Source organism: Meles meles, chromosome X (genome assembly GCF_922984935.1).
Source record: "Meles meles chromosome X, mMelMel3.1 paternal haplotype, whole genome shotgun sequence".
NCBI classification, from domain to species: domain Eukaryota; kingdom Metazoa; phylum Chordata; class Mammalia; order Carnivora; family Mustelidae; genus Meles; species Meles meles.
In genome coordinates this window covers 10,917,546-10,942,742 of record NC_060087.1, presented here as the reverse complement: position 1 = coordinate 10,942,742, position 25,197 = coordinate 10,917,546, and the positions used below count along the sequence as shown (strand labels likewise).

Below are 25,197 nucleotides of genomic sequence, written 5' to 3'. Positions count from 1 at the left end.
AAGGTGATAGTGTTCTTCCTAAAGGCTGTCTCATGGTCTAAAATTATCACATACACAGTACTTTAAGTTTGGGGAAAACAGTATTGGTTTTTTAAAAGAATTTATTTCTTTATTTTGAGAGAGAATGTGCAAGCAGGGGGAGGGGTAGAGGCAGGAGAGAGAGAATCTCAAGCAGACTCCACACTGAGTGCACAACCCAACATGGAGACCTGATCCCACAACCCTGAGATCATGACCTGAGCCGAAACCAAGAGTCAGACACTTAACCAACTGAGCCGCCCAGGCGCCCTATATTACTTTTTTTTTTTCAAAGATTTTATTTATTTATTTGACAGACATCACAAGTATCACAAGTAGGCAGAGAGGCAGGAAGAGAGAGAGGGGAAGCAGGCTCCGTGCTGAGCAGAGAGCCTGGTGTGGGGCTCGATCCCAGGACCCTGAGATCATGACCTGAACCAAAGGCAGAGGCTTAACCCACTGAGCCACCCAGGTGCCCCTTACTTGTTATTTTTAAAATGTGTTTGTGGGGTGCCTGGGTGGCTCAGTCATTAAGCCTCTCCTTTTGGCTCAGGTCATGATCCCAGGGTCCTGGGATCGAGCCCTGCACTGGGCTTCCTGCTCCGCGGAAGCCTGCTTCTCCGTCTCCCATTCCCTCTGCTTGTGTTCCCTCTCTCGCTGTGTCTCTCTCAGTCAAATAAATAAGTAAAATCTTTTAAAAAATAAATAAAATGTGTTTGTACCAAAGGAGGAATATTGCATTTTTTTCTTATTTGGGGGGCATGTGTGACAATGTGAAGGTCATTTTCCTTCTTTCAGGAATGGAAATAACACCTCCTAAATTGAGTTCTGCTGGTCTTTTTTCACCCCCAGTATCATTTTGGCCATCGACTGCATCACAGAGAGTGAGGATATTCTTAATGCTGTATGTAGCATTTGAGTGATTTCTCTTAGGCACTTTTTTTTTTTTTTAAGATTTTATTTATTTACTTGACAGACAGAGATCCCAAGCAGGCAGAGAGGCAGGCAGAGAGAGAGGAGGAAGCAGGCTCCCGGCTGAGCAGAGAGCCCGATGCGGGGCTCGATCCCAGGACCCTGGGATCATGACCTGACCAGAAGGCAGCGGCTTTAACCCACTGAGCCACCCAGGCGTCCCTCTTAGGCACTTTCAACAGAAATTTTCTGTTATGCCCTTCTTGACCAAATTATTTTGTCGTCCATGACTTTTTACTTTCTCAGCTTTTCTCTTCCTAAACACGGTGTATATAGTGAACAGATGAGTCTGAGGAGTTAGGAAACAAATTATGCTGGATATTCAACCCGCAATATGACGGGTGACTTTGGGTGAGGCATTTAACTCATGGAGCTTCTGTGTATCTCTTGACCAAAGGATGGATATTGATCCTTTGCATTTGGACACCTTGGACAATTATTAGAATTGAATGTTGTTGCGGACACCAAAACATTTTGATATGTTGAAGGCACATCATGCTTGGATTATGAGGTTGTGGTGTCATCTTTAGTTCTACTTGGTGATCTATGAATTACTTGAATCATTTAAATTATACTTAGGAAAACCCAAATTGGTGAAAATAAGAAGAAGTTTAAAGCAGAGGCTGAAAGATTAAAAAAAAAAACATGTATCTGGCAGACATATGACTTATATTCATTCTACAAATTGGCTTCGGGCTTAAACTAGGAAATGCATAAATTAAAAGAAATTCTCAATAGATTTTTTTTCCCCAAAACTGTGAATCTTACCATAGGGAATTTTGTGCTGTGTTTCGGATAGAGCTTTCTTATTTGATATTGATTGACTAAGCATATTGTAAAATGACACTCATTTAATCTTTACTGGAAAATTTGGTTTCAGAACTTGGCAGTTCTGTTCAGCAGCACAGATGAGGAGTTTAATGCTAACACGGGAAGGCTTTTTAAAAATCTACAGCAAGTCTGGTTTATAGCATTTGTTTGGGGCCAAGGTGTTTGAGAATGCCATAAAGAGCCTTAAGCCTTAAGTCATCTCGATCTGTTGTTAAAACCAAGTGGTAGGAATTGAAAAATGTTTAAAAGGCAAATCTCCCAGTAATCCATTATCTGAAAAATTGTAGCAGTAGTTGGTTGCTTCATGTCATTGCTTTGTTGGGAAAAACTTCTATAACTTGGTCAGTAGGCACATCATATCCTCCCTCACCAACTTTTTCCTAGCTGTAGTAATAATACTCACTGGGCATTTGAGCTTTGGCAGACAGTACAGAGAACCCACAAAAACATAGCCACTTTCTTCTAGAAGCTTTGAATCTAATGAAAACTGGTAAGTTCTCTTCCTCAGAATCATGATTTTATTCTTGAACTATTTCCTTCAAATACTATTATGAAAGAAAAACATATCAAAATCTCCAATAACATTATAGGGGAGTTATCTATTTTTCCAGAGTATGTAGCACTCAAAAACCTTTTCCCTGAGATTTTATCTTATTTATACAATTCAAATAGGTGCACTGAAGAATTCTTCCCACTGAATGTAGATCTGAACCAGAGATAAGTCAGGAATCCATCTTGCTACCATTCAGGATGTCTTTGCCTACTCAGTGGCTGGCAGATATGCTTAGAGGTGAATCCTTTTAAAATCGTCTGAGGTGGGGACCGCCCACCCAAAATTAAGTGGTACACACATTAATTAGATATGATTGTTTAGCTTACGATGATCCCCCAAGGTGCCTCCCCATCCCTCCATAAGCAACGTAAGAGTTCTTCCTAAGAGTCAGACGCATGTCTGGAAGGCATTTTAGCCTCAGTTTACTATTTTTAGTGCGAGAAAGAAAAATGAGACCAAGTCTTTGCCTTATTTGTTTGCAAAGGAATGAGCAGTCAGACAGAAATGATGTTTTAGGAATGACACAAAAAGCAGCATTAATCTTGCCAAGGTGAGGAATTGTGAAGCTTCTTTCCCAGTGGATAACTAATACTATTCATGATAATAATTTTACTATTATCTATTAGTTATTGGGAATTTGCTGTGGTTACACACTGAGCTAATGGCTTTCCTTGCATTTTTCTCAGTTTATCGTCTTAAAACTCTATGAAACGAGCTCTTCAGAAAAGTCAGATAACTTATCCAAGATCACACTGTTGAGAGGTGGCCAAGTTAGTCTTTCTATCTGAAAAATTCCTGCTTTTAGCTGTTCTATAATATTCCTCTCTATGGAAATGATTCAATATTTGAATGGGTTTAAAAGCCATAAATATCAACTTAAAAATCTGCATCTTATCTGAAAATATTAAATGGATATCTTTGGTTAAGTCAAATGTGTAAGGGGTTAAGGTGAATTCCCTCTACTTCACTGAGGTTTTCAGCATTTTTTTTTTCATCATAGAACTCCCTTCCTGACAAGACCAGGATGGCTAGGTGAACAGATTGTTCTTTTAAATTTCTTTTCATTTTGATATTTCACAATTCCTCAGTGTTCTTGGAACTTTTTCAGAGCTCATATGAAGTATCCAGTATTACATTCTGCCCACAGTGACTACCAGTAGTTCCACATCCTCATTTCTCTGTTTCTACAATGAGAATAATATTTTTTCTTTCTTCCTGGGGACACTATACTATTATGTTAGGACATAACATCATAGCTCTAAGTGTTTTAAGTTTATGAGAAAAACCAGAAACAAAAATCCAAGTTACCATTGTCACTTAACTTACTTACGTTGTGGTGCAAGAATGGAAAGAATCTTAGGGAAGTTCTGTGGCACACTTAGCTTTATTGAAATTGAACAAATACTTTTAATAATCCCTTTTACAGCACATGTAAAATTTAAGTTTTTCATTATATTTTTACAGGTTGTCTTTTATCTGAGTAAGCAAAAATACGTCTTTTTTTTTTTTTTTTTTTCTTACTTAAAACATGTAGCCAGGATTCAAACCACGTAGCTCTGGTACCAAAAAGGCAACGGGTTATGAAAATCACAGTACAATTTTAAAATTCTTTAAGTTAGTTAAGGATATTTAAAACGATACTCACTTGATTGACAGTAGAAATCATGGGTCATTTGACATTAAGACCTAGTAGTTACACCTACAATGAGAGCAGAAATGGAAAGTTCAAGCTAATATGAGCTACACCATTCAGGACACACCATCTCCATAAATACTGTGGCCGAGAGGTTGCAATGGCTAAGTCACACTTGAGCAGTTAAAGTCACATGTAAATATAGCCAAAGCGAAAAAAATACAGTGTGCTGATAGGGATCTGAAATAAATGGGCACTTATTTTCAAGAGGGTATACTATCAAACCAATTGCACAATACACAATTTAAACCCTCAAATTACATTTAGGAAAGAAACATAATATTAAACTGCACACCTACACGGACAGTAAAGTAGAAATATGTTCTTTGTTGTTGGTGTTTGTATTTTGTTGTTGTTTTCTCAGTAAGTAGAAATAATTTACGACCCACAAAAGGATTTCTCAGGTGAAACACTAACTACAGACATTGTAAAGAACGTAGCTCAGAGTACTTGTTTTAAAAACGAGGCAGCATTTTCCTGAAAAAGTTTGGTCCTTGACTCACTATAGGCTAGTCACTATGGTCAGATGGTAAGCATTTTCTGCACGCGTGTGTGTGTGTGTGTGTGTGTGTGTGTGTGTGTGTGGTTTAAGCTAACTTCTCTGTACCAGAATTAGTCAAAACCAAACCAAACCAAAGACAAATAGCGTTTCAAGAACTTGACCTTGCGTATCATGTCTAATTAATACATCATCTGAAAGAACAATGCTAAAGTCTATGAAGGGAATTATGTTCACGTGATTCTGCAACACCTTAATTTTGTGCAAACGTTTTCCTTCATTGCCCAGATAACTTATCTTTATTCATGTAGGTGCCAGGAAACCTGCCCCCATGATCTTCCCACCCCCCTTCCCCAGTCTCCTCCTCTCTCAAAGTGATATAAAGACAATTTCACTGTGTATTTACAAGCACAACAGTTAGGCAAGAAAGTCCAGGGTCTGAAGGGCACATCTATTTCTTGTGGACATCTTCATGCCTGATGATCTTGTATGTGATCCAGTAAAAGATGTTGAAAATGAGGAAGGCCAGTGGGAAGGCAGCTCGAGATATCGTGTCAATTCTTTTTGCCCGGTCCACAAACTTCTTCTTGATGGCATCTGCATCTTTTGGAGGTTGTGGGAGCGGGTTGGCAGGGGTGGCCTTGACAGCTGTTCCATCTTTCACTTGGAGGCAGTGACCCATCCCATAACCACTGAAATTAAAACGACTTTCACGAGTAGCATCTTCTTCCTGGGAGAATAAAGACAGAGGAAGCACAGATTGGTTGTCAGTCAAATCAGATGGAAGATGCTTAAAATTCTTCAGAAGTAAAAGGATAAATCACAGTTAACTGGTAGTGTGGGAGGCTTTTGGAATGTGGAGTTCTCTTTCAAGTTCAACTCAATTATTCATGGAACAGATACAGTTCATTAACTCTCAGGCTGAGAAATTAAGAGTAAGAATAATGACTTTGTGGTCATTTTAATTAAGAAACAGAAACACTTATATTTAGCACTGACTTTCCCAAAATCTAGTTTATTAATCCATAACTTTGAATGGACTGTTTTAAAGCCAAGCCTCCAAATCCAAATATTATATCCTACATCTATATAGAGGTCCCTTCATTCATTTACTCACTTACGCATCATTCAGTCATTCAAAAATCATTTACTGAATCCCTGCTATGTACCTGGCGTTGAGCTAGGAATTTTTAGTTTTGTGGCTCATTCAAAGCCTAGTTCCTTCCGTTAACATTGGCTTTAATGTTAATGTTAGGCCCAAGATTAACCCCCTAAATGTATACCTGTTTTCCCTCCAGATTAAACATTCACTGTGTGGTAGTGAATATTTCTTCCATGGTTAATTGTCTGGTGTCAGTTTTTTTTTAGGCAATCTAGTTTTTTTTTAAAGATTTTATTTATTTGAGAGAGAGAAGGAGCAGGGGGAGGGGCAAAGAGGGCAAAGAGGGAGAAGCAGACTCCCTGCTGAGCAGGGAGCCCAACATAGGGCTTGATCTCAGGATACCGGATCATGACCTGAGCTTAAGGCAGACACTTAACCGACTAAGGTACCCAGATGCCCTAATTAAGTGTTTTATTTTATTTCCAGTATTGTGAGCATACAGTGTTATATTAGTGTCAAATGTGCAATACAGAGATTCAACAATTCTCTACATTACTCAGGGCTCATCATAATAAGTGTACTCTTAATCCCCATCATCTGTTTCTCTCATCTCCCCACCTACCTCCCCTCTAGTAATCATCAGTTTGCTCTCTATATTTAAGTCTGTTTCTCGGTTTCTCTCTCTCTTTTTTCCCTGTGTTTATTTGTTTTGTTTCTTAAATTCCACATATGGGTAAAATGTGCTATTTGTCTTTCTCTGACTGACTTATTCACTTAGCATTACGCTTTCTAGCCCCGTCCATGTCATTGCAAATGGCAAGATTCACTCTTTTTTATGGCCTAGTAATATTCCACCATGTGTGCTTGTGTATCTGTACGTATCACATCTTCTTTATCCATTCATCTATCAATGGACACTTGAGCTGCTTCCATAACTTGGCTATTGTAAATAATGCTGCAGTAATCTTCAACGTGCATGTATCCCTTTGAATTAGTGTTTTGTTTTTTTTTTTATTCTTTGGGTACCTATCTAATAGTGTGATTGCTGGATCATATGGTAGTTCTTTTTTTAGCTTTTTGAGACACCTCCATACTGTTTTGTATGTTGATTATTTCTACATGAATTAGATAAAACACTGAAAAACTGCAACATCAGGGTAAAGTGCAAATAGCTTTTGTAGAGCATGGAGTCTTGATGTGTGGCTGGGTCAAAATGGTGGAGTTGAAAAGGTGGGATTGAAATGACCTGATTAATAAAAATTTAGTTCTAGGGGTGCCTGGGTGGCTCAGTCAATTAAGTGACCAACTCTTGCTTTCAACTCAGGTCATGTGTGATCTCACGGGTCATGAGATGGAGCCCTGTGTTTGGCCTGCACTCAGTGTGGAGTCTGCTTGAGATTCTCTGTCTCTGTTCCTCCCTGCACTTGCTTGTGTTCTCACTCTTTGTCTGTCTGTCTCTCTCTCTCTCCCTCTCAAATAAATAAATAATAAAAATAAAAATTTTGTTCTAAGTAGCCACCAATTGACTCTTCTTTTAAAATGAGTTCAAGACCTTCCACAATACTGTTCAACCCCGTGAGTCACCAAAGGCACTGCACTCTTTATTTTGCCAGATAATTCCAGTGCTTATATTTCCCAAAACACAAGAAAACTTGGTATGAATTTTATTTCATCAGTGTTTATTGCATATCGGTTGTGCCTTCAGCCATGTGTAAGAGATATATGGAGTGAAGTACTTTAACATAGTATGAGTGAGAGCCCAACTGTAATCCAAATGGTACAGCAAGGACAAATTTATATCAGGAAAATCAGGCCAAAGATCTTATAATAAAGTAACTGTAAAGCTACTCCTTCATAAAATCATTTCCCAAGTACTTTAATTTATATGGGATTGTTCTATACGAGTTGGTTTAAGACACTCTATCTCATTTCTTGACAAAATGTAATAAAGGATTTTTCACGTGACAATGAATTGAGTGTCGAGTCTATGGCACGCATTTTGCTAGGTACTCAGAAGCAGTTGATGAAGTTAGACAAGCACCCTATTTGCATGGAGCTTTAAGAACCCAGTGGAAGTGTTCAACCTAAAGATACTCTCATATAAGGAAGCCTGACACTAGACTACTTTCATGTGCCCAAAGCTCAATAATGAAGACTTTAATTGTACTTAGCTTCAAATATTGAATCTTTTTTCTTTGCCTTAAAAAGTGATTGATGTATTTTATAGATGCAAAAGCTTTAAATAAGTATTTTAAAATGTGGAGTAAACAGATACAGTAATCATTACAGTGTTATCAGAAGACTTACTCAGGACTCAGCAGGAAAGGAAAAACACAGGTCATTAGGGGGAGAAGACTTGGGAGTCCCATGGGTTATAAGCTATCTTGGACTTTCTATTAACTAACTGGTAATTAGATCTCAACTACTGAGTGAGAGAAGTAGAAACAGTGCCAATTGGTTTTGTAAACAGACATACAGAGTAGGAATTTGAATATTTGGGTTATAGGTCATGCTCCAAGGGTTTTAAGCTGTGTTGATATTAAGCAAGCTATTTATTCTTTAAAGACCTCAGGGGGTTTCCTGGGTGGCTCAGTTGGTTAAGCATCTGATTCTTGATCTCAGCTCAGGTCTCAGTTTCAGGGTTGTGAATTCAAGCCCTGTGTTGGGCTCCACATTGGGCATGGAGCCTACTTAAAAAGAAATAAGGAATTCATTAAAAGCAGGCCTCGGGGACCTCATACCAAAAATGTCAAGGCTGGACTAGATCTGTGGGTCTCAGCTTTGACTGCTGGGAATGTTTTACAAGTATATGCATGCCCGCCTCCCCTCCTAACCCCATCCAGACCAAGTGAATTAAAGTTTCTAGGGAGATTTAAAATCCAGTAACTCTAATGCAGAAGGTTGGAAACCGGTGACCTAGATGAGCTTTAAGGGCCAGCTCTAAAATGCTGGACCTATTCTATGTTATTAAGTCTAAAATTACTTTTCAAATGGGAACTATTCCTCAAAGTGCATTTCCCGTTATCTGCCTAAATTTACTGTGCTTTTTTTCTTTTCCATATCTGTAGAATCTTATAAATTGCTGTTCTCACCTCTATAAACATTTAGAAAGTCATGATTAAGCATATATATCATTGCCTGCATGAGATAAGATTCTTTTTAAATTCCTGGATCCCTGAAGAAATAGAAAAGGCGGTTAGCTAGTAACCTGCTTTAGCACGTAGAACAAAAGGAAACCTAAATACCCACATCCATGTTTCTTTTCAGACTGACTCATTCATTTACTTTGTGTAGTCTTTCCTCACATACTGTGAATGGACAGCCAAAGAGATTAACTCATTCAATTAAGTACCAGAGCTGGAGTAGAAGGATGCCAGGTTAGGTTATCGTTAAGTGGTACATTGCCTGGCAAACTGTGACTGCTTAATAAATGTTTGTTGAGTAATGAACAAAAGGCAATTTTAAGGTTTTTTTCTATTCTTGAAAACACTCTCCTCATTCATTCAACGGTACTTCAAATTATGCTTCTGAGCATAGTTACAGCTAATTAAATCCATTCTTTAAAATTCTCCACACAAAAATAAATTTGTCGTAGGTAGAAATTATCCATTTAATTTTTCACATGCAGGCGATATGAATGCTAGTTTAAGGGTCTTCTTATTTACCGTTATGACTCATTCAATGCATTTTAAATATAGAACCTTAAATTATCCACATCAAAGGGTATGGTTTTGATTCAGAAAACATAATTGCAACCAATTTGAATTTTTGTGTTATAATGAATGACTAATTGCCTTTATAGCAGGTTCAGAATTAGATGTTATGGTAATATGGCAAGATTCCTATATGAGGGTAAAATGGGGATGAGCTTGAGTCATGGGTAAGCTAAAGTTAAAAGAAAGAACAATCTGTAAGCACAGCTTAGTTGAACATATTAACAGGGAGAATCAGATCTTCCCAGTAAGGAAAGAATTTCAGGCATATATTCTCCACTTCTAATTAGCCAGGAAACCAATTAGACAAGTATTGCTGCTGACCCACTATCTTCAGTAACTTTGAACAGTAAATACTTCTAGCTCCCTCTGTTTTGTTATTCACTGATTAAATTTTCACCGAAAATGAATCATCCAAACCTTCAGTACGTTCAATTTCTATATCCCACTTTGAGAAAATCTCCTTAAATCCCATCCTGCCATATGAAGCAGTGTCATGGCGCTATGTAATTCATTTGAGATTTGTTATTTTATTTAATTCGTGCCTCAGTTTTACCTGTTGTAAAATTTACTCATTCCTGTATTTGAATAATTCTTGTCTAGATGTGAAATGGAAGCTAAAGCTCACCAGAATTGCACTGTAGTGTATTTTTTGTCATAAGCAAGTGATTTCAATATAATTAAAGAACATGGTATTTATAAAATGAAAGATTTTAGGGGAGCCTATAGTTACAATTTCTGTTTTATGCCCTGGAAAGGAGGAAAGAAAATGGTTTCTAAAAACTGGTGTAGGGAAAACCTCTTTCCATCACATTTCTCAACCAGATTCTTTGATTGGGTTGAGTCTCTCTTCTGTTGACTCCAACTCCAGGTTGCAGTGAGCCTCAATCGGTGCAAGAACATAATGGAGTCTCTGGCCCTCCTTAGAAAACAGTGTGAGCCCATGGTGAGGCACCTGGGTGGCTCAGTCAGTTAAGCAATCGACTCTTGATTTCAGCTCAGGTCATGATCTTAGGGTTGTGAGATTGAGCCCCACATCAGGCTCCGTGCTGGGCAGAGAGCCTCCATAACAGTCTCCCTCCCTCTGCCCCCCGCCACTATTCCCCCACCTCTTAAAAAAAATCACTGTGAGCCCAAACACAGCAGGTCTCCCTGCCCCATCACTGAAAAAAAGACCGCTGATCAAATGAAGGCTGGATAATGTTTAATTATAAGGCCTGCTGATTTCTAATGCCTGGACTTGGGCAGGAAAGATGGTCTTAAGAAATTCTTAATTCTTGTGGCCTCAATTTCCTCCTTTGAGTCACAGGGACTTGGGGATCGATATGAATAATAAGTAAGAATAATTTATTGATTATAACTATGCACTAAGCCGTTAAAACTACAGTAAGTCCTTTCACCAAACTGACCATGGAAATCACATGCTTTCAGAGAAAATTGAGACTGAGAGAAGTTATGTGGCTTTCCAAAGTTATATTCCTAATAATTGTTGAAGCTGAGATTCAAATTCAGGTCTGTCTGATCCCAAAACTGTCTGATTCCAAAGACTCTGAAAGTTTGTAATTATTATAAATTTGTCCCTATCAAATCCCAAATAGCTTCGTTGAAGATTATGAATGAAGAATCTGACTGAACTTTATAGAACAACAAATTTGAAGTAAAGTAAACCAAATATAACCCTTTGTTGTTTAATGATATCTGGTAAAATGAATTAAAAGCCTCAGTGTCATTCTGGGTAGACAGTAAATACCAATCCCCCCCCCCCCCCCAAAAAAAAGCTCAATTTTGGAGCAGCTCTTTTTCAATGCAGTATATCATTCATGTTACTTTTTGCACAAGGAACTTCCAGTATTCATTTCTTGAGCACTTACTCATCATATATTTGTATTTCCAACAAAGATTCATTGAGGACCTGTTATATGCCAGGTGTATGGTAGGCATACAACAATAAACAGGAAGACAAAATTTATACTTTTTTGGAGTTTACAGTCTCTTGGGGAAAACCCACAGTACCAAGTAAAGAAACTATGCATGCAAACACACAAACACTTCTCCACACACACACATTTATACATATGGGTATTCACATGCACAATACTCCTACCCACTTACACACAAATAAAGATGGGTGCTTTGGAGGAAAACAGTCGAGGCAAGCAACTTAAGAGAGATGCATGGTGGAGAAAGGAAAGTACTCTGATTAGAGTACTCTAATCTCAGATTGAGTACTCTGACAGAAAATGCTGAAGGAGATGCCAGGCACTGGGCCATTTGTGAGGGATCCAGTGGTAAGCAAAACAGATCAAGTTGTGGCCTTCAAAGAATTCACAGTCCTGAGATGGAGACAAATGTAAATTAAACTAATCACAGGAATACATAAATGCTAACTATGACAAGGGCTCTGGAGGGAAGTTACAGGATGCTATGTGAGTTTATTAATGGGAGGCCTGGTCTCATCTGGCACATGGGAGAAGCTTTTCCCTGAGGAAGTGCGATTTTGTTACAGACTTGAAAAAGCAAAGGCATTAAAGAGGGGTAGGCAAAGTGGGGAGATGTCTGAGATGGGAGGGTCTGCTGCAACAGAGAGATGATGGGGTGGCTCCCGGAGCGCAGGGGCGAAGTGGGGTGAGACCAGGTTTCACAAGTGAGCGGGGGCTGGATCATATGGGGCCTTGCAAACCATGCCACTGGCTTAGGGCTTTATTTTCAAAACCGTGGGAAGCAAAAGATGAATAAGACCTTGGGTTTTTCCGGGGTGGAGGGGCATAGAGAATAATACAAGACACACCCTGAGATATGCACGAAGGTGGACTGGTGGTCAGATGTGCCTAGAATTTCCAGAATTGGTGAGGGTATCCACAGTAATATAGCTGAGATACCCCAAGCAATGTGCAAATCATCTGTGATAGCCCCCATCTGGAAAAGACTCTTTCACTACCTATTGGTTTTTAGACTACATTCTCGACTTTCCTTTTTATTATTATTTTAAAATTTTTCTTCCCAGTTATATTAAAAATTGGGTAGTCAGGAACTCTGGATTTTGGTAGCTGATTTCCATTATCGTCTTCATTCACTGGAGGGTGAGCTCCTGAGAGTGTGCTGAAGTCATCTCTGGAGCCCTGTTCCCTGGGACAGTGCTGACCCGGTGCTGGCCGTGATCCTCTTGATTCTGAGTAAAGGCTTAGAAAGGATATACTCCCTGGGGCAGAGAAGGGGATAGTGATTGCCTCTTAGTTGATCTCCCTCTCTTTGCCAATTGCAGTCCTTTCTGCAGCCTCTAAGAATTTCCATCCCTATCCCTCTCACTATAGACATGATAACCTTGATATTGCAGAGGAGCAGAGGAAAATACTAGAACCAAATCGGAAAGACTTTGTTTGAATTCACATCTTTACTATCTCCTAAATGTGCAGGTTTGGGAGAGTCCCTCGGATTTTTTGCTCTCCCATTTCCTCCTTTTTAAAAGGAGGAAATTAGTCATTTGGCCATCTTTTGAGTTTGAGTACAGGACTATAATGCTAGCTAGTACGTTGCCTTAAGACTAATCTCTAGCTGGTTGATATGTTTAAGAGTTTTCTTCCCAAGCAGAGACTAGAGAGTATGTAAATAAGGGTCTTAATATCTTCTTCCTACCCCTGCCCTGATCGTTTCTGCTAGGTTTGGCTTCGTGGGCCTGCATACTGTGCAGTCACACCTTGGCCCAGTGCTTAGAAGGCCCATACTCGGTTTCCTGCTTTTCTAGAGGCATCTTAAAATTCATAGTATTTTTGAACAAGGGCCCCACATTTTCATTTTGCACCAGGCCCCGCAAATTCTGAAGCAGCCCTGCTTTCTGCCTTTGTGGGATTGAGGGAATGCGAGTGGCCCACTGCTTCTATTCCCAGACTTCATAGCTTTCAGCAGTTTCATCTCCTTAATGACCACTCCCAAGCTCCTTTGTGTGGCATTCAAGTTCCCCTATGTCCTGCCTTATACCTACTTCTCTCATGGGGTTCCACGATCTGTGATTTTAGTCAGCTTCTTCCCTTTGCATTGAAAGCCCCTCCCCTCTCTTCACCTGGCAAGCTCCTGCATATCCTTGAAGACCCCACTCTGCCATCATGCCATTCAGGATGCCTATTTTTTTTTTTTTTTAGATTTTATTTATTAATTTGACGGAGATCACAAGTAGGCAGAGAGGCAGGCAGTGGGGGAGGGAAGCAGGCTCCCCGCTGAGCAAAGAGCCCGATGCGGGGCTCGATCTCTGGACTCTGAGATCATGACCCGAGCCGAAGGCAGAGGCTTAACCCACTGAGCCACGCAGGTGCCCCCAGGATGCCTATTTTTGACCCCTAAGCCTGCGTCATGGGTTCCTCCTCAGAAGCATCTGGTACCTGCTTCCATAACAGAAGCTGCTGCATCATATTAAAACCAGCTGTTTAGGGGCGCCTGGTTGGCTCAGTGGGTTAAGCCGCTGCCTTCGGCTCAGGTCATGATCTCAGGATCCTGGGATCGAGTCCCGCATCGGGCTCTCTGCTCAGCGGAGAGCCTGCTTCCCTTCCTCTCTCTCTGCCTGCCTCTCTTGTGATTTCTCTCTGTCAAATAAATAAAATCTTTAAAAAACAAAACAAAAAAAAACTTGCTTTAAAAACAAACAAACAAACAAACAAAACCCAGCTGTTTACGTGTCAGACTCCTTGATGACCTTCAAATATAGGGACCCAGTTTCTTATATTTTGATAACCCTAGTACTTAGAATGATATTTGGCTGAAGCTTCCTATGTCAAATATATGTATATAAAGAAAATGCTTCTTAAATGAATAGTAGAAAAAAGTCTGTTACAATAAAAAAAAATGCTTCCTTGCTTACTTATCATGCTTATCATGTTGCTTACTTTTGCACATCAACCTGACATAAAATTAGGGCAAACTTAGACTTAACAATGCCCCTCAAGCACTGAGGTGTTTATGATCTATTTTTGAGACACTGTCCATTTTTTTGGTTCACTGGTAAACTAGTGAGCAGCCCGGATAGTGTGAAAATACATAAATTTAGATCAAACTGATTAACAATCTTAGTAAACAATGTATGCTCATTTGCAAAGAAAATAAATGGCATGGACAAATACGCCAGGATACAAAAAAACATTTCTTCACTTAGACATCTATTTGCAAGTCAAAATAATAATGCTAGGTAAATGAAAAGATAGTACATATTAGATATATGCAAATATTTCACCAAATAAATTAGACCTTATCAGTTATCACCCATAGCAAAAGACTAAGGAGTGTTTGCATAACATGAAAAGTGTCTGAGCGCACATGCCATCCCTTTGGGTTTGGTGAACAGAATATAATTCCTGTAAATCTGTGGTCATCACCAAACATTGTTTTCATGTCATGAAATTCTAATTAAAGGAACATTTTGTCTTAAAACAAATGAATGTGTGCCCTGTGGTGCCGTACATCATTTAGCTATCATTTCACACAACTTCCTTCCTTGCCTGGGTCATGTGTTATTTCTGCAAGTCTCCAGGTGAAAATAAAAGCCCACAGGGCCTCCTATACAGGGCAAAGCTCACCTCCAGTGATGGGGGGAATCTGTGGGCAAGGAGGACGGACAGGCCTCAGTTGTGGTATGAGCTGGGATTCCAGAACTGAGCCTGCCACAGTCTACAAATACCTTGCAGGAGTTGGGGCCCAGGGATGGCATTGGGCTAAAACTCCTGATTGTCTACAAAAACCCAACTCTCTCTCTTCTTCCAGTGGTGGATCTTCCTTGAGCTCAGCTCAGGGTTTTTTAACTGTAGCACGACTGACATTTAGGACCAGGTGATTATTTGTTGTAGGGACCTGCGTTGTGTTTTAGAGTATTTAGCAGTATCCCTGGATGCTACCCACTAGACGGAAGTAGCGCCCTTCCTTGCAAGTTGCGATAATGGGAAAATGTCTGCAGACACTGCCAGACATCACAAAATCACCCCTACTGAAGAGGCCCTGTCTTAGCCGGTCCCGTATGTTGCACATCCAGTGTTGCATGCTGGTGTGCGTTGCCCAATGGTGGATCCTCAGAATCATTCCTACCAGAACTCCTGTAATAGTCTTCTACCTGGTTCGCTGGCTTCTAGATCCTCCCTCCCAACAATTATGTCTAGTCTCAGGACCCCAATTCAAGGGATCCTGTTCAAATGTGAGATAAGGGAGATCCTCATTAATTCAAAACTCTCCAGTGGATCTCACCTCACTCGGTAAGACAAGTCCTTGCAATGTCCCCTTTACCTCTCAGACCTTAACTCCCACTGCCCTCCTTACAGCCCACGTGTCAGCACACTCTTCTGAAGAGCCAGAGAGTAAATATCTTAGATGTCATGCGCCATGCGGTCTTTGAAGTATATATATCCTTTCAGTGTATACTTGGAATCGAATTTTCTTTTAAGTGACATATAAACTTCACCCTACTTTGGATCACACCTCACCTGCAGCACCATGGTTTTTAATGGACTGGAAGTCATTATTTAAAAGTAATTGTTTGACTTCTGGCTCGAAAGCTACAAAGCAGAAATGTTTTCACTTCGTGTCAGCTGTAGTCCTAGAGAGTAGTTTAGAAGTTGGTAACATGCTGGTGAGGCTTCGATTCCTCAAGAGTGAAGCAATGCCTTGTGTCTGGAAATTCTTTTCTCGTAATCTCTGTCAATTCTGGTCTAGCAAGAATGCTCACAAGACACCCGAAATTCTAAGAAGCGTGAAGGGGAACATCTTCCATCTGGAGTATGAGCTGTTCGATTATTAACACAGTTTGCCATCTGCTCCGGGTGCAAACAAAGTGAACATTGCAACTGTCTATAGAGCACCGACTCAAGGGGACGGGTGATCAGAGGATGAGCCCTCTGCCAAACTAAAAACAAGAAAGCAGCAGCAACAAAATCACACTTACTTGCTTCCTAACTTGGATGATTGTGACTGCCAGGACCATTATCCTGGTCCATTATCCCTGGACCATTATCTGCTCCTGTGTGTGTGCGCGTGCACGCACGCACGTGCACTTGGTGTCAAAAAGTGGCTTAGGATATCTGTTGTTAGGATTAGCTGTCATTTACCTGACACTGCCATTCCTGTTGAAGAGCCTGCCTTAAGGCTGGGGAAAACTATACTTCCCACAATTCCCTTCTTGATGGGTTTTATGTTAAGGTTTGTCAGTAAGAAGAATTTGAGAGATTTCAGAGGTGGAAGGGAGACAGAGGCTATTTTATTTGGGGGCCTGTGGGCATCAGATGAGGTTGCTTTATTAGACATAGTAGAATTCCAGATCTTTCTGTGGTCTCCCATTTTATGATCTCACTTGCCAGGCTGGATATGGTGGCTTCTCAGGTTTCCCTGTGAACACCTGCTTTTCTACCGAGAGCTTCGGGTTAAAGTCCTCTCTTTGGACTATAGCCTTCCAGAGCTTCATTTTTGTAGTGACTCTCATATTTATATAAACCTTGATTTCTATATTAAGCCCCTTATTCTGGTAGTATGCTTAGTGTCTCTGTTTTCCTGACTAAACCCAGACAGATACAGATAATACAGGTACTCCAGGCTTATAAGTACAAAACACCATTTTAATGCAAGTTACTATAGTTTTATTCAAGTAAGACTTATTAAGCATCTGGGCGCCTGGGTGGCTCAGTTGGTTGGGCGACTGCCTTCGGCTCAGATCATGATCCTGGAGTCCTGGGATCGAGTCCCGCATTGGGCTCCCAGCTCCATGAGGAGTCTGCTTCTCCGTCATTCTCTCTCTCTCACTCACTATCAAATAAATAAATAAAATCTTTTTTTAAAAAAAAGACTTATTAAGCATCATAATGTTCCAAACATTGAAAAGAAATGAGGATGAAAAAGAGTCCTGCCCTTGAAGTCAGCAGGGGGTTTAGAACATGTAGAGAAGTGGTTCCCAACCAAGAGTGATTTTGCCCACCAGGGGATATTGGGCAGAGCCTCGAGAATTTTTGGTTGCCATAATGGAGGGGGAGGTGGTGTTATTGGCATCTAGTGGGTAGAGGCCACGATACTGCTAAACATCCGGCAGTGCACAGGACACTTGGCCACAGCAAAGCATGAATTATCTAGCTTGAAATCTTAATGGTGCTAAGGTTGGGAAACACGGACACAAAAAAATAATTCCAATAGAATGTGGTATGTGCTATGGTAAAGGAATGTACAGACCAATAGGATAATAGGAAAGAGGTCATGTTAGACTGGAGTAACTAAGGAGAAGTTCAATGACATCCTTTCTCTATTAGCACCATGAAATGCCCTGTCTCTGGAAGATATACATGAGTGTTCCAGAAAAGTGAGCCATGTCAAGAGGCAGCCTTATTTCATCAACTGAGCCTATTTTTAAGGCAACTACTCAACATCACAAAGGCACTTGTCTGTGCCTTTTGGCCAGGAGTTAGTATCTTTTAATATTTCTGTATTTTAATCAGGGAGGATTTGTTACAAAGGACAGAAACCTGCTTCACGGTGGCTTAAATAATTGGGGAATTTCTTCAAGAAATTACTATGAAAAGTATTGTAAGAAAACCTCCTGAGTCTCCAGGGATCGCGAAGCAGTGCCCTGTATCCTGGTTTCAAAGCTTGGCCCTGCCACTAACCAGTGTGGGAGCTGGCTAGATGACTCTGTCCTCTGCATACCTCAGTCTCCTCTGCAGTAAGACAGAAATAGTGACAACTTCCTTTAGGGTTTTTGAAAGGATTCAGTGAGATAATGTATATTAAGGGCCTATAGCAGTGCCTGATCTATAGTATATAGTCAATAAATGTTAGTAATGATGAGGATGCTGATGATGGTGTGAGCAGGGCTCCCCAGCCCAGGAACTCCAGTAATCAAGTCAGGAAATGAGATTGTTCTCAATCTCTCGTGGCCATTATTCTCTCCCATTTTCAGTTTTTCTCCTTTCAGCTTCTTTTACTTATGCATATTCCAGCTGGGCCAACCCAGCCTCAAACCTATGGGGACGTTGTCTACTCAAGTCCTCGCTATCATCTGTCATTTAATTAGAGTACTCTTCATTCAGATTCTTGAAAGAGAGAATGTCGTGGTTATCCCAGCTTATTGACTGTTGTGCTTGGGTCATTGAATAGGAAAAGGGGTATGAAATACAAACAAAATAGCCTGAGGACAGAGTAAGGTGCAAGCATGCAGAATGTCCCCGGAGGCATACCACTTGAGGAACCACAGAAGGAACAGGAGAGGCTGGCCTTGGAAACAGATGAGCCTGGTTCATATGACAGGTGTTTTCAACCCAGGTTGCTAATCAGAAACAAATGGTTGACATTACAGGTAGACAGAAGTCAACTCACCATGAAGAAGAACTTTTAACAACTCTGTGACTGGACATGGAGCACAACACCCTGGAAGGTAATTAATTCCTTCTTGCTAGAGATGTTCAAACCGTTTGTTAGAGATGTTGGGTATAGACGTAACATGTCGAGTAAGCAACTAGATTACCATTTCCTGTACCTACTAACTGTGATCATCTCTGATCATATGACAATTACTAAGATAAGAAGTCTAGGAGGACAAAACACATGGAAGGTGCTGACCCATGTGCAGGAAAGATGTATTCAATAAGCTGTGCCCTGCTATGACCCTCCTTGACCTCCTGGAAGTTTCTAGTCATTCTGATCCCATTTTGAGAAACCCTGCTCTAATATACTCAGCCCCACAGAAACAGATTTGTTCAGGTATATTTTCTCTTTCAGTTATCTTTGATTTGCACAGTATTTTATTTCATTATTTCTAAGGGTTTCATCTAAGCAACAGGTCCTTTACTACTGTTATAATTTTAAAGAAGATTCTAATATAGAATATGAAGGGTCAGGGGTGGGAGGTTGGGGGAACAGGTGGTGGGTAATAGGGAGGGCACATTTTGCATGGAGCACTGGGTGTTGTGCAAAAACAATGAATACTGTTACGCTGAAAAAAATAAATTTAAAGTGATCAGGGTATGGTTAAAGCACATACACAAAAAAACGTGTAATATAATATAGCTCACTGAAAGATACTTCCTGAATTAAATTATTTGAATTATTTGTTCCTACCTTTAAACAGCAAAAATCTTGGTCTGTCATAAAGAAATAAATGTTCCTTTGTTTTCATTTAAAAAAAAATACCGACTATGGAATAATGAAACCCCTGAAATAGTAACATATAACCTCCCATTATATGAAGAATTGGGCCCTGAATGGGTGTATTTCTGGAGGTCAACACACCGTATTCACAGAGTCCCATCTTTATTCAGTTTTGAAGCCTATAGCCACAGGGAATAATATCAACCCTCCAAGTAGCCACCTCTTCGCTTCCCTCCCACTGCTCGATTTCTACTGAAAAGAGCTCACAGGGAGAGGAGGCAATGCTGTGGGCCGTCAGGGTTTGGTAAGCTGGTTGCTGCTGCCGGAAGCTCAGTAAAACTCAGGAACTGAGAACTCAATCAGTGGGACTGGAGCTCTAGTCTTGCCCTGGATCCCCTCCTCGCCTCTTTGAAGAGACAGGTGAACGTCATGATGGCATCACCCGGGCATGACTTGAAGAAGCATTAGGAGGCTTTGACAGAGGGGCAGCGAAGCATGGCCCGAGGAAAGAGACATCTGCGGGCCATCACTTCATCTTCCACAGAACAAACACATTTTCTGCAGGTGAACAACTAGAAACCTGCTTTCTCTGGCCAATCATTATTTCCTCCTGAGTTTGAATGATCCCAGTAAGCTAGATCTTCTCAAAGGAATATGGGCTGTAGGTTCTGTTTTAAAATGAGCAGTTACTGAAGCATATGAGCCCTGTAAAGCATGGGGAAGCACTTTTGTAGTGCTTTTCCCAAAGACATTCAGAGCAGCACAGTGAACCAGAAACATGGTCTATGCTCCGTTATTCCGGATTATTGTCTGGTTTTGCAGATCATCTATGGCCTCGCTCTCTTCTCCCTTCCGTACAACCACTGGTTCACTAGCACTTTGACTGTAGCTTCTTACGAGCAACTCTTGCCGAAAAGAAAAAAAAATAGAAGAAAGAAAATGGAAAAATCATAAAGTGAGGTTGGTTGGTTGGTTGGTCTCTCTCTTTTTTTTTTTTCCTGGAGTATCTGTAGCACATTCCCAAGATCTTCCTTTCTCTCTGCTTCATTACTATGGTTACCAGATTTACGATTTCAGACAGAAATTTGTCTATAGGCCCAGAGGGAAGATTGATTGCAGTAAACACAGAAGACAGAGATCAGGCACAATTTGAAAATAATATGGCTCTCTGTTGAGCTGTTAACCAGTTGAGTTTTTGGATCTTAAAGTGTGTGAAGGGTACTTGGCATATAATGGGGAATCAGTCTCCTTTTCCTTTCCAAAGATGTCAGTGCAACAGTCATGATCAAAGGCAAAGAGTAAACCTTACTGATTATAAGAAAATATATCTTCATAGAAAATAGACATATGTTCTGGGCAGGTGCCTTTTCTCTCCTCAGTTTGTGCCTCCTGATAAGGCCGATGTCCCACCCCACTGAGGACGAAATGGCTCTCACGCTGCAGGCACAGGTTACTGCATGATGAGCCCACTGGGCCATGGGCATCCCAGTGCTCAGGAAGGGGTGGGTGTGCGCTGGTAGAACAAGGGCCAGTGGCTCAGAGAGTTTGGGGGAGGTGCAGTAATTAACTCAAGGACCACCTCCCATCCCTGCCATCATAGCAACCAAATAAGGACCCTGCGACAAGATCTGTGACTGATTCCTAAGTGTGTCTGCGGAGGTTAAACCAGAGAAGATCTGGTGAACTCATCTGCTTGGCCTGAAATGGGCTGAAGGCACTCTTTTGCCATGACCCAAAGTAGGAAGCCTCTTTCCCACAGCCACCCAGGACATACACATACACACACTCCAACATGCATTAGCATATTTAACAGAAACCAAAGTTTCACAAAGGGGTATTGACATTTCCCAGACAGGATGCACTCTGATAATTTCTCAGTTTTTCCCCCAATTTGTATTTTTCCAAAGAACTGGTATTGAGCCACTGGACTGGCTTCATGATGCACAAGTCAGTCATACCCCATGGTTTGAAAAGTACTGTGTTGAATGGCCTGACTTGGTTCCGGCACCATCAGTTGTCATTCGTTAAGTCTTTACTGAGCATCTACCATATGACAGGCACGTGATAGTCATGGGGAAATCGAAATGAGAGCCTTCTAAATAAATACACAGGAGAGTCCTGACAGTCCACACTTCTGTCTGAACTCACTGTAGCTGTCCTGCATCCTGCTGAAGAAGGCTCTGGGTGGGCATTCACAGGAGATCTGAGAGATGGCCTACTATGTATCAGGTGTTGTGCTGGGCTCTTTACATGTCCCATTCTTTCTGTCCAGTGATTCTCTTTGACTTTCACTTGCCTACTGCATGACAATTCAACCTTCCCTCCTTAGCTCAAATTAAAGCTCCCTCCAGAAGGCTCTTGCCTCCTGCTTTTCTGCCACCCGTTGAGCAGGAAACACACCATTTTTCTAGTCTCTCCTAAATGCTTGTCTTGCATTTATTAGGTTGGATTTTAATAATACAATTGTGAGTCTTTTGTGCACTAAACAGTGGGCAAGTAATCAAAATAATACATAGGACCGTTTTAAAGAGTCAAAGGGCATTTTACATGAACGGGAGAAGATAAGGTTACCAAAAGAACTCAATTATACTATCACAGGGAGCCGGCTGTTCCTTTTCCCCCAGATCTGTGTGTTGGGCTAGACATGAGATGTCAGTGGGCTGGATTCTTAAGAAGACATAGCTGTCTCCCTCTGCCACGCCCCATATAAGAAATGGCATGACTTCTGATACCTTAGTACTGGCTAGTTTTCCACTTTCAGACCACTGAGCTATAAGCCCTGAGCAGAAATCGGTAATTCATTCCACAAATATTTTTCAAGTACCAAGTAGGTACCAGGCAACATGACAGGCTCATCAGATTGAAAGAATAATGAACAGCCTCTGCTTTTTAGAGGCTGTCCAATAACATTTTCCTGAGGGTTAAAAAAAAAAAAACAAGTGAAGGAAAGAGAGAAAATATTTGATGAGTGTTGGCTGTGTGCAAGGCACGGTTGTTGCATGCATAATCTTGTTTACTTCTAATAGTAATTCCATGAGAAAGCGCTTTATTAGGCCCTTTTTACGGATGAAGAAACTAAGACCCAGAGTGATTTGACAATGGCTCCGAATCACCCAACAACTGGAGTACCAGCCAGGATCTAAATTCAGCCGGCGGGACTCCTGGCAGAAGCTCATTTCACTATGCCATGCTTCTCTCTCACCTCTTGCTTCGTAGGGTTTGAAGAGAAAAGGTATATATATCTTAAGAGGGCAGAAATTCACATGGCAGAATTATTCCAGAAAAGGGTGCTCTAATGAAACATGTTGACAGGGGACTTGGCGGGGATGAAGCAAGCTGGCTTTAGGACAGGGATTTTTATGTGTTTTTTTTTTTTTCCTTTTATCAGTCTGTCCTAAAAGACAGGAAGTGTGAAAGAGCATTTGATGATTCAATGACGAATTAAGGCATCGAAGGTCTGGCAGACAGGAATTGGCTGTACGACATTTAACAAACCTCCTAAATTCCCTAGGAAAATCTCACTGCTGAACTACTTTAATCCGAAGCATTTTGTGCTTCCCAGAATAGAGTCGTCTGACTACTTAGAACAATTATTTTACCATCATACATATGAGCACAGTTCAGTGCTGTTAACTAAGGTGAAACTGTTCAGCCTGGCATGCATTCTACTGGATGGCAATTCATACTGTCTCCTCCTCGTGCATGTGTCCTCGGAGCTGAGAGGCCACCTTCTAACTTATGGGCAAAGGTGTTCTCTGGAGTTCTCATTGGATACCCAATACCAACAGGATAATCTCAAGCCACCAAATAGCTAGTGCTACTCTTAAGAAATCCAACCAACCAACCAACCAAACAAACAAACAAACAAAAACCTACAACATAGGATTAGATTTTTCTATGTGATTAAGAGCCTTCAGAATTAAAGTAGGTAAGTAGCTATTAACATAGGTAATAGGTAAACATAAGCGGCCATAATGATGAACTTAACATTTCTCGTCAGGTGACAATTCATTTTATTTTGTGCTTTGGGCCATTTCTCTATGCCTTAATCATGGGCCTTGTTTTAGACTGCACCTATTGCCATATGCGTAGATTTTTTAAATGGACTATTTGCAATACGTTCAGAGCAGCACTTCTCAAGTGTCAGTGTGCTTGTGAATTTCCTGGGGATCCTGTTCTACCAAAGATAAGGATTCTAAGAGTCTGGGTTGGGGCCTGACAGTCTGCATCTCTCACAAGCTTCAGGTGATGCCACTGCTTCTGGTCAACACGAGATACTCTAAGAAAACGAGCCTCTACAACAGCGGTTCTCAAAATCGGCTGTACATTGAAATCACCCGGGAAGTCTTTAAAAAATCAAGATGCCTTGACTTGTCTTCTACTCCCCCAAAATACTAACTCATTTGGTCTGGGGTGGCATCTGGGCACAGAGAACTTAAGAAACTCCCAGGGGATGGTAATGTACAGGCAGGATCAAGAACTTTGCTCTAGCGGATTGCCTTGTCTCTAGAGAACATGAGGGCTCATTTCTGGTGTGACTTCTGTTGCTCTTGAATAAATCCAGCAGCAGAGTGAAATGAAGTGGGAACATTCAATAACTTAACCTAATGTTTACACTCATGTCAACTTCTCGAAAAGCAATTAAATTATACGCCCAACAAAATTCATACCCCTTTCACCAGGGCAAAGAACCATATTTTGGATGCGTTTTTTACTGTCTGGTGTAAAAAAAAAAAAAAAAGCTTACATAAAGAGCTAACTGACTAAAGAAGAAATTCCTAATTAAAACGTTTCTCTGACTGGATAATCTTTTGTGTTATACTAGCCTAGTTACTCCTGACAGGAGTGGTATCATTGTTCATAAGCAGGTTACCATCACAAAGCTAATTTTTTTTCTCTCTCTCTCAAAACCACAGTCATGTGTGTGCTCAGCATGTCTCTGTCCCTTAGATCAGGGCTTCTCAACCTTGGTGTTGACATCTGAACGCCATAATTCTTCGCTGCGGCTGCTATGTCCTGTACGCTGTAGGAAGTTTAGCAGCAGTCCCGCCCTCTACCCGCTCGATGGCAACAGCACACACAGTCTCCCACACACCCCCCAAGCTGTGAGGACCAAGAACGCCTCCAGAAGTTGCCAAGTGTCCCCTGGGGCAAGGAGAAAATAATCCTTGCTTGAGAACCTCTGCCTTAGATCAAAGGAGGTTTCCACATCCGTGACTCTCACTTGCGTTTTGAACATCTCAGTGTGGCAAGCTCTTCGGGTTCATCTGATGAAAATGAGAGGTAGGTCAGCAAGGTAGGATGAGGCCATTTTCTGGTGAGCATTGACTGCCACCTTACAGAGCAGAATTTTCATGGCCTGTTTAATTATTCTATCTTATTTATTCACAATGACAAGAGGAGGTTAGAATGCTTCGCAGTTAACACTGCAAGATGAAATGAAGTGCACAAATACTAGTTCCTCCTTGAGGATCGCCCCTCCTCATCAGCCAGAAGTACTCTCCACTCCTAGGAATTGCCAGAGCTCCACCTGTAATTCTGCTATGGTTCTTGACATTCTCTCCCCATATTAGAAAAGTTTTGTACTTCATTTTTCTTCTTATGGATCCCCAGAGCTGCATGGAAACAGGTTTCAAGCAGTTTTCATATCCCCACTTCCCCTTCGCTAAAACAGAACTCTGTACAAAGCAAGCCTTCTACAAAATACCCGAATAAGCGAAC

General features: G+C 40.9%; 1 protein-coding gene across 2 annotated transcripts in view; it reads right to left on the bottom strand.

Annotated features, from left to right (window-relative positions):
• Positions 1-4,932: 4,932 nt before the first annotated feature.
• The window catches only part of GLRA2 (glycine receptor alpha 2), a 175,270-nt gene continuing 155,005 nt past the window's right edge, over positions 4,933-25,197 (bottom strand). For both annotated transcript variants that reach the window (XM_045995593.1, XM_045995594.1), the window contains exon 9: positions 4,933-5,296. In XM_045995593.1, the coding sequence (XP_045851549.1) occupies positions 5,018-5,296 (279 nt within the window). In that variant the 3' untranslated portion in view covers positions 4,933-5,017. The remainder of the gene's footprint in view (positions 5,297-25,197) is intronic.